This window comes from Lactuca virosa, chromosome 4 (assembly GCF_052849685.1).
Source record: "Lactuca virosa cultivar CGN04683 chromosome 4, Lactuca_virosa_CGN04683_v6, whole genome shotgun sequence".
Taxonomy (NCBI): Eukaryota; Viridiplantae; Streptophyta; class Magnoliopsida; order Asterales; family Asteraceae; genus Lactuca; species Lactuca virosa.
The window spans coordinates 271,709,666-271,730,037 of NC_136429.1; the positions used below are offsets into that span (position 1 = coordinate 271,709,666).

Sequence of the window (20,372 nt, forward strand, 5' to 3'; positions counted from 1 at the left end):
CCCAACAACATTTTTTCTACACATTAACAATATAAACATAAGTTGAAGTGTAAATGTTTACCAAACAACAATTTATGACTTATAGTTACCTGAAACTCCTCCCAATATAATTCGCGCATTTCTTTGCTTACTTGTGCCCAAGCGTACCCTTCTGGATCTACTCTTTGTTTAAAGGACTGACTAATAAAGTGTGCACAAGGGCCTGGTGGCATTAGCCTGCAAGTAATCATGTGATGTGTTTAGTTATGAATTGATATGTAGGTGTAAACCAAAATTTAATACATAAAAAAAAGTTGTAATTAAGATTTAAATTGGTAACTCACGTATTTTTCCAAACATGAACATTAAAACGCCCATTTGGTCCACAATCTTCAGAATAATTGTTTTCGCCTTCTACATTTTCCACTACAGATCCATTCATGGGTGGTTGTGTTGGTGATGGGGTAGATTCTGGGATAGGTGTTGTTGATGGGGTATATTCTGGGGTAGGTGTTGGGATAGATGTATATGTTAAGGATGTGGTAGTTCCTTTACTTAAGGAGGGTGTGGTAGTTATTGTAGTTATGGAGGATGGTAGTGTAGATGCAAGTTTTGAGGTTGTGGTAGTAGATATAGGTGTTGATGATGTGGTAGTGGGTGTTGGTGTTGAGGATGGTTTAGATAATGTAGGTTCTAAAGTTTTCGTTATTGATGTTCGTGTTGACGATTGTATTATTCCAGTTTCTGAAGTTTTAAATGTTTTTTCTAAGGAGGGTGTGGATGTTTTAAGTGATGCCAAGGAAGTGGTAGTCATGGGTGATGTTAATGATATAGGTTTAAGGGTTTTGTTGGTAGATATTATAGGTGCTTTGGATGTGGTTTTTGGTATTGGCAAGTCGATTTCTTCATCTTGTAACTGTTTGTTTAGGAATTTTGCAGCAAAAATCCTGTTGCGTATCATAACTTGTGGTGCAATGAATTTAGTTGGCTTCACACCGGATGATCCTTTTGCTTTCGAGGTCGACATCTTTCTGACACAAACAATAAAAATAAATTATATATGAAGGCATTACTTTGCATGCAAACTATTGAATGCAATCAAAACCAATTTACATGAAGATGATCAGACAACAAAAAACGATCGATCATCACGACAACACTAAATTAAATAAATATAAATTTTAGATGAGTGACAACCTATATCGCCAAAGTCAGTGCACAAACGTATAACGAACAAAGATTTCGATCGATAAGCCGCCGGAGATGATGATTATAGAAAATGTAAACTCTATTTCTAATCGGTAATTAATTACCCTAATATGCAACATAAACGTGTGTAGGTTGGAGGGAAATGAATTGTGAAATACTTTGAACCTCCGCTAATAAAAAATTCGAACTGTGCTAATTACCGCTAAATATTTAGTAATTCAAATTTATTTAAAGTATCTACAGATTGATAGATAGGGTATATACATATAAATAACGTCAAGAAAGAACATAGAGTAACGATGTGTTCATAGTATAATTTTAACTTAAAATTATATACGAGGACTAAACATTAATAAACTATGCATCTTTATGATTTTCTGTTTAAACCGAAATTTATATACAAAAGACGTACGGGTCATGTCAATATATATGGTAGTGGCTTATTGTGTCCATGGATGACATATGGTTGATTGGTCCACATGGTAATGGCCATTGGTCAACATGGTAGTTGCTTATGGTGTCCATGGTTGACATATGGGCCATTAGTCAACATGGTAGTTGCTTAAGGTGTCCATGATTGACATATGGATGACATATGGGCCATTGGTCAACATGGTTGTTGCTTATGGTGTCCATGGTTGACATATGGATGACATATGGGCCATTGGTCAACATGTTGTTGCTTATGGTGTCCATGGTTGACATATGGGCCATTGGTCAACATGGTAGTTGCTTATGGTGTCCATGGTTGACATATGGATGACATATGGGCCATTGGTCAACATGGTTGTTGCTTATGGTGTCCATGGTTGACATATGGGCCATTGGTCAACATGGTAGTTGCTTAAGGTATCCATGGTTGACATATGGATGACATATGGGACATTGGTCAACATGGTAGTTGCTTATGGTGTCCATGGTTGACATATGGATGACATATGGGCCATTGGTCAACATGGTAGTTGCTTAAGGTGTCCATGGTTGACATATGGATGACATATGGGCCATTGGTCAACATGGTAGTTGCTTATGGTGTCCATGGTTGACATATGGATGACATATGGGCCATTGGTCAACATGGTTGTTGCTTATGGTGTCCATGGTTGACATATGGGCCATTGGTCAACATGGTAGTTGCTTATGGTGTCCATGGTTGACATATGGAGGACATATGGGCCATTGGTCAACATATATCATTTATGCCGGTTGTGTATTAAAATTTAAAATTTCAAATACTTAATTTTGTAGGAAATATTAATTTTTTAAATAATTTTATTAATAATTTAGGGTCCCCAATTAATCCCTGCTGAGTCTGATTAATCGCTTATCGCCAGTCGACCGCCGAGCTACCGACGAGCGATTTTTACAACCTTGATTAATTAAAATAGAAATTGATTTTTCTTTTAAATATGAGTTTTTAAAAAAGTACCCTTAATAATTAAATATGATTCATTGTATGTATTAGGATAATTTGGTCATTTTGTAATGGAACATCTTCTAGGTGCCATAATGTTTTCCGACGAAACACGTTGTTTCAGTTCTTCACTCTGAAATTCAGTCACTTTGAAACATCCCCAACTTAAAAATTCTGACAGACAAAAAATCCTAAATTCAATTTCGCATAATCGTTATCTTAGTGAATGTTTATTATTATGGAAGCCAGTACTTCATCTAAGATTCAATCAAGAAATCAAACGAAATCGCTATCATACATGCCATTTGAAGTGATGGAGAAAATAATAGTCGACTTGGCAAAAATTTCAGCAATCGAGGCTTTCAGGATAAAGAGTGTGTAAGTTTTGCCTTTGATCATTCTATTTCACAAGTGTATTTGAGTTGTCTTTACATTATCGAGCGAATATTGTGTTTCGTCTGCAGTTGCAGATTCTTCAACGAGGCGAGAAAAACGGATGAAGTATAAACATATGGAGTTAGATGGATTACGATTTCGTGTTTGCTCTGACCAGAAACATACAGTTGTCAATAAATGCATAGAGATGAGAAACCCAAATATTCTATTCAGGAATGGATTGGTACGTTGTTGTATATATGCATAGTAGTAATAAATCTGTTACTTGTTTTGCATAACTTTAACTAGAAATTATGTGTTTAATGTTTTTTTCAGATGAAGTTATTTTTCTTAGAAGCTGAACATGAAGGGAAAACGATGCTTGAAGAAGCATCTGCATTGGGACATTTGGATTCAACATTTGTCCTGGGAATGATGTTGATGGCTGAAGGGAGACATAGGAAGCAGGAAGCTTTGGACATGTTGAACAATGCTTACCGCAGAGCAAAAGGTAAGTGGAATCTTAGAGCAACTTGTTCTAAGGTTCATCTCCACTTAAATAGGGAGGGGAGGAAACATGTACACTTCCATGGCTTCCATAGATCTTGTGCATTGCATAAGTCTGCAGGTAGTGTGTCAGACGCTTTTGTGAATGGATACAAATGGGTGTTTATGTGTGACATTTGTTTATGGGATGCTTGTTTCGTTAGGTTTTCTAGGGAGTTTGGTATAATTTATGAGTAGTTTGTTGATATGTACTTTCATATTATGACAAGTAATGCTTTGTAGATTCTTTTGGTTTAATATACGAATATATAGTAATTTACTTTATAAGTAATTATTTGATGTTGTTACTTGATTAGTAAATATGTTGTGTTGTTAATAAGGGACTAAAAGAGTTAAAGTTTGTAATGATGTTTGAATGATGTTTAAATAATGTTTGAATAATGTATTTTGGACTTTTAGTATTAGTGTTTCTATTGTATTGTGATTATAGTTGTATGTAGCAAATGTTTGTTCTTTCCTTGTATTAAATACATATAAAATACAATGGTAAAGGCATAAACAAACATGTATTTTATTTTGGACTTTGTAATTTGGTTTAATATCAACTAGTGGAGAACCCATGCTTTGCATAGGGTAAAATTATAAAGGAATAAACATAGGGACTAAAGTGGCAACAAAGAAAAAGTATTGTGGCTAAAATCAAAGTAAAAAAAGTTACTATAAACATAGGGACTAAAAGTGGCAACAAAAGAAAACTATTGTGTCTAAAATCTAAAGTAAATAAGTTTACTGTTAAAATCTTGTTCCACTTTTAATATGTATATTACTACATGAATATATACTAGTAATTTGGTGAAATGTTAATATAAATGTATTACATTATGGATTATGATATATATGTTATTTTTGTCTTTTTCATTTCAATAATCAAAAGTCCAATATTACCTAGCTATAAAAGGCTATAATATTTGAATATGTGTTTTGACACAAATACCCTTAGTATTCAAATATTTGGAATGATTTCAGGGGCAATTTGGTCTTTTTACACTCTAAATTATTAAGGCGCCATCATACCTCTGACGTCACGCCGGCGTTCCAGTTCTTCAACCATTCGGAACATCTCAACTTTTCTGGACGATAAATCTGCATACAAACACTAAAACCCCCAAATCGTCGAAGGATAATCGTTCTCAAAAACGATTTTCTCCGATAATAGAGACTCATGTATTCCTCTCGACCAGATCAGCATAAAGTAAGTTTTTTTCCATACCCTGTTACACTGTCTTTCATAGTTACGCTTAATTTTAAAAAAAAAAATTGAAATCAACTACTCCAATGTGTATTTTGTAAGTAGAATGTCGAATACTAGAAGTCGCCGTTCGTTAGATGATCTCCCACTAGAGCTTTTGAGTCGGATATTTGTAGTATTAGGGTCAAAATCTGTGAAAGACATCGTCTCTGCAAGACTTTGGTAATTCTCAATAAATATCAACTATTGAATGTATATTTGATGAAATAAAACCTTATTTGTTTGTTGTTTACTGTGTATCTAAATTTTTGAAGTTCAAAGAAGATGTATGAAGCAGGGGGTGATCCTCAAGTGTACAGAACAACATGCATTGACATGTTTGAAGGAATGGGTCCCAAAAATCTGAAAGCTGATTTATTTATACGTACATGTGCATTGCATAATAACATTGAAGCCATGTTCAAACAAGGAATTGTATGTGTAGTTCCAGTAATTATATGTAATCTATACCATTTATTAATATTTAGTGTCATTGTGTTATATATTGATATTGTTATTCTGTCAACAGGATGAGTGCTTTTATTATGGCAATTTTGATTTAGGAATGACTTTGTTGAGACAAGCAGCAGATGAAGATCATCTTGAGGCAATTTATTTGCTTGGAATGATCTACATTTCAAGAGGGCCTCATCAATGTGATGAAGGTATGTATATATGGTATATATGTAAATTAAATTATATATATAGTTAATTAAGGCATGTTTATAGTTTGGGGTTAGTATTTAGTTGTGTTGTGTTGTATAATATTTACTGTTTTATTGAAAATGGTACATTGGATTAATTGATGAATATTTTAATGTGTAGGTTTACAATTACTTGATGCCTATTTTGGCTGGGCAGTTCCGGATGATGGGGAGTACACGTGTGTTGTTGATAGTGCCAAAGAGTTGTTGTGGGCTGTTGATGTTGTTCATAGACTTACAACGAATAACATCACTTTCCAATGTGAAGACCCGCGTCATTCTGTTAAAGGTGCATTCACAATAGGCCATGAAGAGGATGAGGATCGACAAAGATATTGCACGGTTTATCGTTGGTATGTAGAGTATGGTAGGTTTTGTATATTTCTTAAAAATATTAATGGTTGATAATAGAATAGACATTGAATATTAGTGTTCTTATTGTATTGTATATGACGTTGTATAGTACCACTATAATTTTATTTTGGTTTTGTGTTTACATCGTTATGTTAAAAGGGCATTTTAGTCATTTTTGCTTGCTTTGTTGTTTGAGTAGGATGAACTATACGTAAAACACATGTTATTTTTGTGATGAAGTATAGTTAATGTAATTAAAATAAGTTTGTAATGAATTCGTTATTAAGGAAAATTAATCTACATAGATTATATATACTTTAACATGCCCGGTTAATGTAATTAAAAATAACTTTGTAATGAATTCATTGTTAATTATTCATTATATACTATGTTTTCAAGAAATTATACACAACTTGATTAGCACAACTGGCTTAACCGCGCCTTTTTCTAGCATAAGCTTAAGTTCGAGTCTGCTTGCCAGCAATATCTACTTTATAATTCATTTTTACATTTTTTATCCATTAGTTTATGCCACATATTACCAATTCAAAAACATTTCATTCAAACCATATCTTACAAATTCCATTGATCATAATAATAATTCATCCATAGTATAAGAAGATTAATTAAGCATACAACATCCCAACAAATGCCATCACAAATTAGCTACGCGTTTTGTTCCATAGCAAAACAAGCAAACGAAATCATATTCCATAGCAGAATTCCCTAGCAAATACCTACGAATGGTACCTCTGTAGCAATTCAACTATGGAATTGGTTTCCGTCACAAACTTTGTTGCATAGTAACCACGATGAAGAATTCCATAGCAGCAGTACAACGGAAAGTGATTTGATAACAAATGTCGTTGGAAAATTGCTACGAATTTTTGTTCCATAGCACTATCGGTAGCATAATACCGACGGATATGGAGTCGGTAGCATTTTCCCTAGCAACCCCAACTCTCGCTACCAGAAATAAAATCCGTAGACAATGTGGTAGCAACATTGCTATGGAACGGCATTCCATAGCACGATCCATTGCAGATTAACAACGAAAATATGTTCCATAGTAACCTTCCCTAGCAAAATCGCATTTTTCTTGTAGTGTGGGTAGATGAATGATGAGAGGTGAAAGATGATATGAGTGAATGTTGGTAGCTATGGACTTAGTACCTATTGAAAAAGGCCGGTAGCTATGGATTTAGTACCTGATAGATAAACGTTGCTAGCTATGGACTTAGTACCTATTAGATAAACACTGGCAGTTATAGACTTAGTGCCTATTATATGAACGTTGGTAGCTATGGACTTAGTACCTATTAGATAAACGATAGTAGGTATGGACTTAGTACCTATTATATAAATGATGGTATCTATGGACTTAGTACATATTGGACAAACGATGGTAGCTATGGACTTAGTACCTATTAGATAAACACTGGTAGCTATGGATTTAGTACCCGATGAATGAACTTTAGCAGCTATGGATTTAGTGCTTTACAAATGAGCATTGGCAGCTATGGACTTAGTGCCTGTCTTATAAACCCTGGAAGCAATGGACTTCGGAATGAACGAATGCAAGATAGATGACTCTTAGGGTAGACCCTTAAGAGTGAGGAAGATAATGGGGATGGGTAATTGGGTTGATTGTTTGTTGTTTAAACATAAATAATTATATTATTGTGGGTTGAAAACCCTATGTACTCACCAGGATTCCAAACCTGACCCACTCAAGCTTATTTGTATCACAGGTGTCGATACGAAGCTACTTTACACTGAGAGATTTAAAAGAGATGTAGATCACTAGTGTAAATAAATGTAAGTTATGTTTATGCTTATGTTTTTGTATTGACGATGACATCCCAATGTTTTGAAAATGAATAAAAATACATTTCTTCGGAAATGCTTTGATAACCTATTTATCATGTTTTCTGGGAACAAATTTCGCAACATTTTTATTAAAAGAAGTACTCTGATTTTATAAAGCATAAACAAAATCGGTCTTTTCTGGCCGTGAAAATGGGGATGTCACATGAGAAGAATCAAATTAGGCAGAAAGATAAAAGTTTCTCCAATCTGAAAATATGGGAGAGTACTTTAGTATCGTGTTTCATGATGATCTTAATGATTATGGAAAACCATATCACAATTGATCCTCTAAGGATATCTTAGTGTATTTGTATGGCTAAGAAGAGGAATTGTGAATTGTTGAAATGGTTAAGTCAAGAAGATGAGTCATACTTCGTTTCAAAATCAAGTCTTAGAGTCGTACTCCAAGATTGTGCCTTGAGTGACATAATCTTAAGAAGGTTTATAACACTCATCAAATGTAGAGTAAAATGTTTTCTTACTCTTGTACATTTGAAATTGGTAGGTTGTGATGTCTAGGATAAGACAAAGACCAACTAAGACCAATTGTATGAAATGTTTTTCTTGATAAGTAACCGCACTAACTCTTGAATATTTGTTTGTCAAGTAATGTTTCTTGACAAAGAGAAACTTATATGTCAAGAGGTCAGTGGGAGTCTTAAAGATCTTGAAAGTTTCAAAAACTAATCAAGAATAAAACCTATCGTTTATCGCCAGCACACAACTTAAGGTTTGTAACCTATCGTGTTGACATAATCTTGTTTCTGTGCCCATTCTAGTTGACTACGCATGTGAGTTCTATGAGTTCTCAATCGTTTGCATAACAAACTAGAAGCAATGGTAGGCCTTTGTGATGCCAAGTGGCAAGAAATTAAGGTTGAACAAGTTCAGTCCATATGAGTTTGGATTTGTCACTAACCTTGTCTTGTGATTATGGTTATAGCAGATTCACATGGATAGGAACACATACACCATAAAAATCTAAGTGTCATAAGGTTTCTCTCCAATTCATGAAAATGATTGTGAGGAAACCCTTTCACTGAGAAGATTTTAAAGGGTTAGTAATTGTGATATTTGCATTCTCAAATTCGATTATGATTACGGCATCCCTTTTCATAGTTCAAATTGTGAGAAATGACAAAAGGTCCAAGCAGTTGAGACTTATTGCTGTAAGTTCTAAAATTGTTTAGACACACATGTGAGCTATCTAAGGAAAGGTGTATGAGTTTGAGAAGCATAGATAAAGTCTTATCAAAGCATCTCGTGTCAGAAATCTAAACTTTGGTAATAAATTCAATAAGTATTGATTTCTAGAAGTCCAGTTGATTTCTAGTTACATGTCAAAGCTAGTGGGAGCATAAGTATTATGCCAATAAGGATATAATTATTATGCTGGTGGGAGCATAATTATTATGGTAAGTGTTGCAAATTAGCAATGTTAATTATCGAAAACAAAAGTTTCAATTCGCAAAGTTGCAAAGTTTGAAAAGTTGTTTTGCTATAATTAAGGGAGAAGAATTTATACTTCATTTCAATTCTAAAAGCTTATATTGAGTTTTTTAATAAAATTTAGTCAAGGATATATATGAATGCTATGTTGGAATGGTTCAACATAAGGAAATTCTATATATATATATATATATATATATATATATATATATATACATATATATATATATATATATATATATATATATATATACACGGAAATGTTAATTGCGTTCTCAAATTCGATTATGATTACGACATCCCTCTTCATAGTTTGAATTGTGAGAACATGGAAAATACAAATATTATAGCAAAAGACTAATCAACTATCATGTATTTATGTTAGACATTATGAATCGCATCCCATAAGCTTTGGGTATAGGATCGATTGCATATGCTATAATATTCTCATGTTCTAATTTTCCAAATGCCTAGGGCATTAAGAGGGAAAAGTGGACTAGAACAAGATATGACTTAAGTGATTAAGCAATTGTCAAGGACAATCTGAGGTTTACCACAGATTGGTTGCTCATGGACAGTTGGAAGTATAGTGAAAATTTTGGAAGGACCATATTGACATATTCTGAAAATAGGTGAATCTTGTTCAGAAGTGATAGCCAAAATGGGAATATGGAAATGTTTCCATAAGTGGAAGTTATTCTTTAAATCTGTGAAAGATTAGGAAACTTAGTGCAAGAAGGATGTTCAAAGGAATGTACTTTGAATGTGAGACTTCGTTTCCATGGAATTGATCTCCATTGGAATACTGTGTAATGTCTGTTGCCAAGTCTCTGTGACTTTTGTGCATAGTCATTACAAGAGGATCATTGCATATAAGTTTAGAATCTAACAGATTTCAGTAAATGGCAAGAATTTGGTATTCTTACATTTATCATAAGGATTTGGAATTGTGAAATGAGCATCATTGAAATGTTATCAATTATTTCACAAAGAAAGGAAAACATAGTGTGCATGCTTGGAGCATGGATAACTATTGTTTTAATTCAAGTATTAAGTTGATTATTCGAAACATTATACAACGAATAATGAGTAATCAATATGGCGATTAGATAAAAGGTGTTTTATTTACACTCAAAAGTTTTGGGGCCATATAGGATTAGTATTATTCTTGTGTTTTACTTTGCGTGTTTTGACTTCCCGAATAACTAGGTTATTCAAACCATCCACAGTTAATCATACTTTGGAAGTAGGTATTGAGGCAAGACTGTCATGAATGGGTATGTAGGATTGTCTAAGGTGTTAGACATAGCACAAGTTTGTTGCAGTATTCATGAGTACTCCTGTAATAAGATTTGAGTATTGGATATATGTGGGCCCATTCCTTTTACCCTTAGAGGGATAAAAGCGATATATGTGGGCCCCTCGATGATTTAGTAATGACAAACCTAAGTGCTTGGCCAAGCCTGGACTGATTTGATTTGTTCAATTAGTCGGTCGTCATAAATCGAAAAGCGGGAAACAACACATGAACAGAGAGAATGATTATAATCCATGTCTCAGTTCATACGATATCTAGAATGGAGGAATATATGATTCATTATCTAATGGACGCGTCATTTCATTTGTTCAGAGTTCGACAACGGCTTTTGAGAGCTACGATTGCTAGTCAGGATTTTGGAGTCGTACTTGCAATAATAGTTATTAGACTTATCCAAGTGGGAGACTGTTGTATTAGGTGTCTAAGCCTATAACTATAATTGGTATGTACTTGACCCGAGAGTAGCATGGTCCATTTTGGGTTGCATATCACCAGGACAATTTGATAGGATGAACTTTTGAGAAGAGGTTATTTATGATTTATTAATATATTATAAGTTATAAATATATTAATATGAAATCATATTATTTAATTAGTATTGATCAAGAAATAATTTGGAATTAATTTAGTGATCAAAAGAGACTAATTAAATATATGAGGATTGATTTGGTAAATCAATGATTCTTATAGTGTGGGCCAATTTTTATTTAGGATAGGCTAAACCAATATGGTGGTCCATGGATAGTCCATGGAGGTTTAACCCATGGAGCATTAGGGTTTTCATGGTTGTAACCCTAGTTATGCCACACTATAAAAGAAGTCCCTAAATCACCAAATCGGCACCCTAGTGTTCTAAGAGTTCATTGAGCCGATTTTGTGCAAGACATTCTCTCTCAAAAGTCATCATTTGTCCTAGGTGTGTTGTGAACCGTTTGACGCATCACACATGGGGTGTTAAGTTCTTAAAGGCCAAATACAACAAGTTCTATAAGCTACATAAAGAGATAACCTCCTAACTAGTATTTTATGTTGTTTATGTCAATTGTATGCTAGTTGTAGGCTTAATTCTTTGGAAACAATATTTCATGTATAATTAGAGAAAACATAGATACAAAGCATTTAGGGTTGTATGTGCACCATAGGATGTTGTAGTATACTAAAACCCAACAGTAACATCCATAATATTCAAGCCAATTTAAAACTTTTTCAACCAATTAAAAACCATTAATTATTACAAAGTGTTTTCAAAATAGTTTCATGTGAGAGTATCCCAGAAACACCATTAATTATGAGGAGGTGCACGATCACGCCTTCGCCTTCCCGCGATCATCCGAAGCACCTGAAACAAAATCAACAACTGTAAGCCCGAAGCTTAGTGACTTCCCCCAAAATACCAACGCCATACAAACCATAACAATATCATACAAACAACATACTATGGGTCCAATCATCCATCGAGATGGAATACCCCAGGCCCCTTAACCATCAGGTTGGAATGCCAACATACTAGGAGTCCAATCTGTTGGGTTTTGAGCATTCTAACACTCCTATGGTGTACATGCAACCCTATAAACCTTGGATCTATGTTTTCTCTATTATACATGCAAATATTAACTATTCCAAGGTTTCATCCTAACTAGCATATTATGAAGCACCTATACTACAAAGTTCTAGTTAGATGACATACCTTTTGATGTAGCTTGATGTCTTCAAGCTTTAAGAGCTTAGCCCCAATAGTGTGGAAGCCTCAAATGGAATCACAAATCACCAAAACACCTTGGAAGAACTTGAGAGAATATGTATGCACACTAAAATCGACCCACTCTTATTTTCACACACTTGTTCCAATTTTGTGAGCCAAGGACCCCTTTATATATTATGGAGGATTAGGGTTACATCCATGTAAACCCTAATACCCATGACCTTTCATTTACATAGGATCCATGGGTTAAAAGCTCCATGGACCATCCATGGAAGCTTAGCCCAACCTAAATGAATTTGGCCCATTCCATATATATAAGAGTCCATATTTAATTAGTTCTTTTTGATCACTTAATTAATTCTAAATTAATTCTTGATCAATATTAATTAAATAATATGATTCCATATTAATATATTAGAACTTATAATATATTAATATAAATCATAAATATACTATTCTCAAAAGACTATCCATATAAATTGTGCCGGTGAAGTGCAACCCAAATGGACCATGCCGGGTCGGGTCAAGTACATACCAAATATAGTTATGGACTTAGACATTAATCCAACAGTCTCCCACTTGGATAAGTCTAAAACTATTATTGAGTATGACTTCAAAACCTAACTGGCAATCGTAGCTCTTAAAGTCGTTGTCGAACTCTGACCTTGTCAATGACTTGTCCATTAGATAAGGGATCATATATTCCTCCATTCTAGATATCATATGGACTGAGACATGGATTATAATCATTCTCTCTGTCCATTTGTTGTTTCCCGATTTTCAATTTATGATGACTGACTGATTGAACAAATCAAATCAGTCCTGGCTTGGCCAAGCACTCACATGTGTCATCGCTAAATCATCGAGGGGCCCACAGATATCGTTTTTATCCCGAAGGTAAAAGGAATGGATAAACTTCGACTCATATGGCTTGTTCTACTACTTGTTGAATCATACACAAAGACACGTTTTATAACATCGAGTTACCAATGCATTTTCGTGCAATCAATGTATAACCAACTCATAGTAACAACTCATATCTCTAGGTTTTAAGAATATAAGATTTTATCGTCTCATGATCACTCGTGATAAAATCCATGAAGTGATTCAAATGAGCGTGGGTTGAATCCAATACTCAGAACTTATGAGCACTCATGAGTGTTGTGGCACCACTTTGTCCACCAACTTGGACCTCTACAAACCAACCCATGTCAGTCTTGATTCATATCTACTTCCAACATATGACCGACTGTGGATGGTTTGAATAACTTAATCATTCAGGAAGAGCGACTTAGTTATTCTGGAAGTCAAAACATGCAAAGTGAAACACAAGAATAAATGAATCAAATATGGTATCAAACCCTATGAATATAAATAAACACTTTTATTTATCACCATACTGATTACTCATTATTCATTGTTTCGGTTTTATCAACTTTATACTTGAATTAAAAACACTAGTTGTCCCATGCTCCAAGCATGTACACTATGTTTTTCTTAAACAATAGCTTTGCCATACACCAAGTATGCACTCTATGTTTGTCTATGATCCTTACTTTGTGAAATAAACCAATTGAACATAATTTCAATGATTCTAATTTCACACTCCCAAATCCTTATCGAAAAATGTGAGAATTTCAAATTCCTATCATTTATCGAAATCTGTTTAGATTTTAAACTTATATGCACTGACCCTTCTGTAATGAATATGTACAAAGTCACAAAGACTTGTCAACAATCATTATAAGGTATTCCAAGGGAGACCAACTCCATGGAAACTAAGTCTCATATTCAAAGTACATTGCTTTGGACATGCTTCTTGCATTAAGTTTTCTAATCTTACACAGATAACTTCCACCTATGGAGACAACTCCATATTCTCATTTTGACTATCACTTCTGAATAAGAGATGCCTCTTTTCAGAATATATCAATATGGTCCTTCCAAAATTAGCACTATACTTCCAACTGTCCCTGAGCAACCAATCTTTGGTAAACCTCAGATTGTCCTCGACAATTGCTTAATCATTTTAGTCATATCCAATTCTAGACCTTTTCCCTTCTTAATGCCTCTGGGCATTTGGAAAAATTTAGAAATGACAAATATTATAGCACATGCAATCGATCCTGTACCCAAAGCAAATGGTACACGATTCATGATGTCTCACATAAAGACATGATTCTAGACCAGTCTTTTGCTACAATATTTTTATTTGCCATGTTTTCAAAATTTGACTATGAAGAGGGATGTCGTAATCATAATCGAATTTTGAGAATGCAATATATAGAATTTCCTTAAGTTGAACCAATCCAAGATGAAATTCATATATATATTCTTGACTAAAGATGATTAAGGTCTCAATCTAAGCCTTTAGAACTGAAATGAAGTATATCCTCTCCCTTAATTATAGCAAAACAACTTTTTCAATCCCTGCAGCCTCACAAATTGAAACTTTTGTTTTCTATAATTAACATTGCTAACTTGCAACACTAACAATAATTATCATGCTCCCACTAACATGATGATTATTAGCATAACACTTATGCTCCCACTAGCTTTGACATGTACTCAGAAATCAGCTGGCCTTCTAGAAATCAATACTTTATTGACTTTCTTACCAAAGTTCAGATTTCTGATATGAGATGCTTTGATAAAACTTTATCAAAATCATACACCTTTCCTTAGATAGCATGCATGTGTGTCTAAACAATTTCAGAACTATGAAAAGGGATGCTGTAATCATAGTCTCAATTGTTTAGACATTTTGCCATCTGCTTCAAATCTACTTGGTGGAAGTGTTTCCTCACCATCATTTTCATGAATCGGAGAGAAACCTTATGACCCTTAGATTTTATGGTGTATGTGTTCTTATCCATGTGAATCGTCAAACCCATAGTCACAAGACAAGGATAATGACAAATCCAAACTCATATGGACTGAACTTATGCAATCTTAACTTCTTGCCACCTGGCAGTACAGGGCCTGCCATTGCTTCCAAGTTGTTATGCAACCAATTGAGAACTTTCAGAACTCCTATGCAAAGCCAACTTTAACTGGAATGGCACAGAATATGTCAACACGATAGGTTATAAACCTCAAGTCGTGTGCTAGTGAAGAACCTCAGGTTTTATTCTTGATTAGTTCTTGAAATTCTTTTTAGGATCTTTAAGACTCCCACTATCCTCTTGACATATAAGACTATCTTGCCAAATATTCAAGAGATAATGCGGATTCTTTATCAAGACAAACACTTCACACAATTGGCCTTAGTTGGTCTTTGTTTTATCCAAAACATCACAACTTACCAATTTCAAATGTACAAGAGTAGGACACTTTTACTCTTACATTTGACAAGTGTTTTAAACCTTTCTTTAAGATATGTCACTCAAGTTACAATCTTGGAGTATGACTCTAAGAATTGTTTTGGAAGGAAGTATGACTCATCTTCCTGATCTAACCATTTCAACAATTCATGACTCCTCTTCTTAGTCATAAGAATGCACTAAGATGACCTTTAGAGGACTAATTTGTGATATGATTTCTAAATCATTAAGATGATCACAAACATGATACTAAAGTACTCTCCCATCTTTTCAGATTTGAGAAACTTTTATCTTTCTGACTAATTTGATTCTTCCCATTCGTTCCGCCATACATTGAGACTTTTTCCAATGTTTCAGAATTATACTTAAACTTGTAAGTGTAACCATATTTACTAAACTTTAGTAAATCAAATAGTCTTAACGAGCTTTGTGGTGGACATGACCAGTGCACAAGAATGTGTACTCGATCCCTTTAGTCCTTCACTTGACTCACACATCCATGTGAACAAGTAATTAGTCTTGATTTTCCAATGCTTGAAAGTTCTCATTCATCATACTATTCAACTTGCATGATTCCAAGTTTCGGTCCAATTGAAACTTGGGTGATGAGGAACTTTCCTGATTTGGTAAATTTAGACATTACCACAAATGAAAGAATCAAATCCATTTTCCAATATTGCTGTCAGTGGAATCATATAAGCAACAATTTTCCACAAATGCCATTGTAAGGATACTTCAAATAAATAAAATTAAACAATTTTCTTTTATTTTAAAACTTTGCGGAAAAACTTATCCTTACAATCCACATGGAAAATTGTTGTTATCTATTCCTCAGCAATATATCATAACTTCTTAAGCAACTGCTCAAAATTCTGATGCGATCGGAATCCACCTTCGCGATCAGAATCAGCATATACTTCCTTTAAGATTTCTCTCTATTCTTTGATTCTTAAAACATCAACATATGACCCAGTCACATCATGTAATGAGGATCTCAAAATAGAACTTAACAGAGTTAGATAATGGGCTCTACCTGATGTAGAGTCAAACTTATTGATTTTAACATCCTTAGGTAAATTTGGCAGCTTTGCAATCAACGCCCCTTCCTTTGGCAAAATAAACATATGGACCCTTTGGTAATGGGACTATCTCAGACTTAGCCTTTCTCTTTACCATTTGGTCAACCGGGTTGACTATGGCCAATCCCTTTCCATTAGGAAGAGAATGCTTTTTCTGGATTTCCAGTGTCACCATTGTCACTGTCCATAAATTTTTTTGGGAAGTTGATCTTCTAATCAAATTTGTTTTACTATCGTTCCAAATCATTGCTGATTCAGCAGCACCAAGCAAATAGATATGATCATTAAGGTTCATGTCATAGTCTATTTCATAGTAGTCACAAAGGAACTCACTATGTGACTTAGAAAGTGATTGAACATCCAACTTTCTCAAGACTTTGACACCCAACTCTCCCAGCTTGTCAATATGTGACTTCATCTCTAAGATGTGATCACACATAGACCTTGCTTGCCATTAGGGCTTGAGTGACCTTGAACTTGTGGGTTAGGGAGAATAATTGGAGGAGGTGGAGGAAGAGAAGTATGACTTCCATGAGCCAAACTCGGGAAGTCATATTCATTAGGAAAGCTTGGTTTGGGAAGATCATTGTTGTCTAAACCAGACATCAACAATGGGAGAAATTCACGTAACGTTGATTTAAGTCCTTAATATAACACCCAATATGATATATTAAGGCTAGGACCCAACAAACTATTTTATAACTTGGAAGAGGGATGTCGTAATCCAAGCTATAAAATATTTGAAGGTAGGTGAATGACGATTCACCAATTTCCACCAAGATAAACGAAATGTATTATTAGGTTTTAATTGGTTTTGAAACTCCTAGATTCTTTTGAGATTCATTGAACTTTTCAATGGCATGTTTCAATCTCGAGTGTGCCCTTCAGGTTTTGTGACTGGGATGCCGAGGATCACAAAACAAGGTGTGAAGTAACCATGCAAATATACTTGGTACCCTTAATATTTACCCCTCAATCGATGTGCCGGTTAACCACACATGCTCCACCGATGCTATGATAAACATTAAATTACCCTTTGCCTACCTTGTTAAATCAAGCTAGTGTGTCGGTTAACCACACACGCTCCACTAACTGACTTAAGAAAGTGCAAAGTGTAATTTCATGGGTTAGCACCAAATTCACATTTTCCTAAGTAACTAAGATTGGGAATTTATAAATGTTTAGTTACTTAGTATTTGTCATTAATACTTTTAATGAAGGGAGAATTATAGTCCTTGTCCTACCCGTTCGGCTAACGACCCTCCACCGGTCAAGGAAGCGGTGGGTGAGAGTGGACACCCATTAAACTGTCATTTTATAGGCAGTAACCTTATACCCCCCTTATAGACCGGCTTCGTGAATGAGGCCTACTAATGGTAAGACGACTTGCTCTTATACATATATATATATAAATATTATTAACTTATAATATTATAAAGTATAAGGGTTGAATTTTAAATTTTAAAATTCTAAGGGCTTAACTTGGAATTAAAGTATTCATGGGAAAACTTTACAAATTCCAAAACTTGAGGGCAAGTTTTTGAAACTATTAAAAAATTTTCATTTCATAACTTATGAGTTTAATGGTTCATTAAAATGAAGACTCTTCATTTTTTATGTAACCTCTTATTCTTTAGTAACACTTTTAAAGAAGTGACTCTTAAACATCCATAACTTGAGGACAAGTTATGGAGTCATTATACTATTTAATGAAAAAGACTCTTCATTTTTTTTATGTAACCTATGACACTTTTATGAGTTTTAAGATTCATAAATGTGACCTTTTATGTAACTTGAGGACAAGTTACAAAAACACATTTTATGAACTACCTCTAGATTAATTAGGATTGAAAACAACTAAAACACAATTTTTTTTTTTCATTAATCTAAACTAACATAAATCAAGGAAACACAAAAAAAAAACTTTTGGATTCCATAACTTATGGAGTTTAATGTTTTGTTTTATGATGAAACTTTTCATGTTCCATAACTTAAGAACAAGTTATGAAATTCTTTAAAAATTAAGACCAAGTTTTGTAACTCCATAAAAAATTTTGAATCAATTTTTTTTTAAACCTTTTCATATCCATAACTTATGGAGGTTTCAAAAAACTCTTTAGATCAAACTTTTAAAACTAATAAAATAATCATATCATTTTATCTTTTACTAAATTTGACCTAATTCAACTCATATAGCAAATGATTCAAATTTTACAAATAATTAGTTTTTCACAAAAACAAGTAATTATCTTAAAATTTGACAAACGTCATGTTTTTTTTCCTTTTTTTTCAACTTTGAAAATAAAACATTTGCATCAATATAACAGAAAACAACCCATGGCTCTGATACCACTGTTGGGTTTTAAGCATTCTAACACTCCTATGGTGTACATGCAACCCTATAAACCTTGGATCTATGTTTTCTCTATTATACATGCAAATATTAACTATTCCAAGGTTTCATCCTAACTAGCATATTATGAAGCACCTATACTACAAAGTTCTAGTTAGATGACATACCTTTTGATGTAGCTTGATGTCTTCAAGCTTTAAGAGCTTAGCCCCAATAGTGTGGAAGCCTCAAATGGAATCACAAATCACCAAAACACCTTGGAAGAACTTGAGAGAATATGTATGCACACTAAAATCGGCCCACTCTTATTTTCACACACTTGTTCCAATTTTGTGAGCCAAGGACCCCTTTATATATTATGGAGGATTAGGGTTACATCCATGTAAACCCTAATACCCATGACCTTTCATTTACATAGGATCCATGGGTTAAAAGCTCCATGGACCATCCATGGAAGCTTAGCCCAACCTAAATGAACTTGGCCCATTCCATATATATAAGAGTCCATATTTAATTAGTTCTTTTTGATCACTTAATTAATTCTAAATTAATTCTTGATCAATATTAATTAAATAATATGATTCCATATTAATATATTAGAACTTATAATATATTAATATAAATCATAAATACACTATTCTCAAAAGACTATCCATATAAATTGTGCCGGTGAAGTGCAACCCAAATGGACCATGCCGGGTCGGGTCAAGTACATACCAAATATAGTTATGGACTTAGACATTAATCCAACACAATCAACAATCGGGTTGGAATACCCCGACCCTCAACCATCGGGTTGGAATACCAACATACTATGGGTCCAATCAACCATCGAGTTGGAATACCCCGGCCCTCAACCATCGGGTTGGAATGCCAACATACTGCGAGTCCAATCATCCTCGGGATGGAATACTCTTAGTCCTTAACCATCAATCAAACATATGCACATATATCAGATAATCACATAACATTCTACTGACAATCAAACCGATCTATGGATCACTAAACATAGCATCATCCTATCTACCAGGATATCGATCTAACAGATCATAATAGCACAACAACATCCTATCTACCAGGATACCGATCTAACAGATCATAATAGCACAACAACATCCTATCTACCAGGATACCGATCTAACATATCATAACTGCATACAAGCATACTATAACCAGGATAACAATCCAAAGGGATGGCCTTGTTGCCTTAGACCCTATTGATATAGTGAGAATAACTCACCTCGCAAGTAGTGTTGAACTGGACTGAAAGTCTCCGACCGCTGTCTCAACGAAAATCCCGAACTATCTAAAATAACGGATACTAAGTCAACAAGGGATATCAGTCTTGACCAAGGGTCCCACATAATCCATTATGCCTTTTCTCTAATTTGGGCCAAGGCCCAATACCAAATTCATGATCCAAGAGTCCATATACACAAGGCCCATCAT

The 20,372-nt window shown here is 34.2% G+C and overlaps 1 protein-coding gene across 1 annotated transcript; it reads left to right on the plus strand.

The window, feature by feature from the left end:
- Positions 1–2,840: 2,840 nt before the first annotated feature.
- Positions 2,841–3,899, plus strand: LOC145105885 (putative F-box protein At1g67623). The gene is made up of 4 exons (XM_079042964.1): positions 2,841–2,976; positions 3,067–3,221; positions 3,314–3,488; positions 3,865–3,899. Exons 1-4 carry the CDS (start codon positions 2,841–2,843, stop codon positions 3,897–3,899), a joined length of 501 nt encoding a protein of 166 aa, XP_078899090.1.
- The last annotated feature ends 16,473 nt before the right edge of the window (positions 3,900–20,372 follow it).

What these genes read in the sequence shown, in the direction of transcription:
- LOC145105885 (XM_079042964.1), top strand. Translation starts at nt 2,841, where the DNA reads ATGGAAGCCAGTACTTCATCTAAGATTCAATCAAGAAATCAAACGAAA. An exon ending in CGAGGCTTTCAGGATAAAGA is followed by an intron (nt 2,977 to 3,066) that starts GTGTGTAAGTTT and finishes TTTCGTCTGCAG; the next exon opens with TTGCAGATTCTTCAACGAGG. An exon ending in TGCTTACCGCAGAGCAAAAG is followed by an intron (nt 3,489 to 3,864) that starts GTAAGTGGAATC and finishes GTTGTTAATAAG; the next exon opens with GGACTAAAAGAGTTAAAGTT.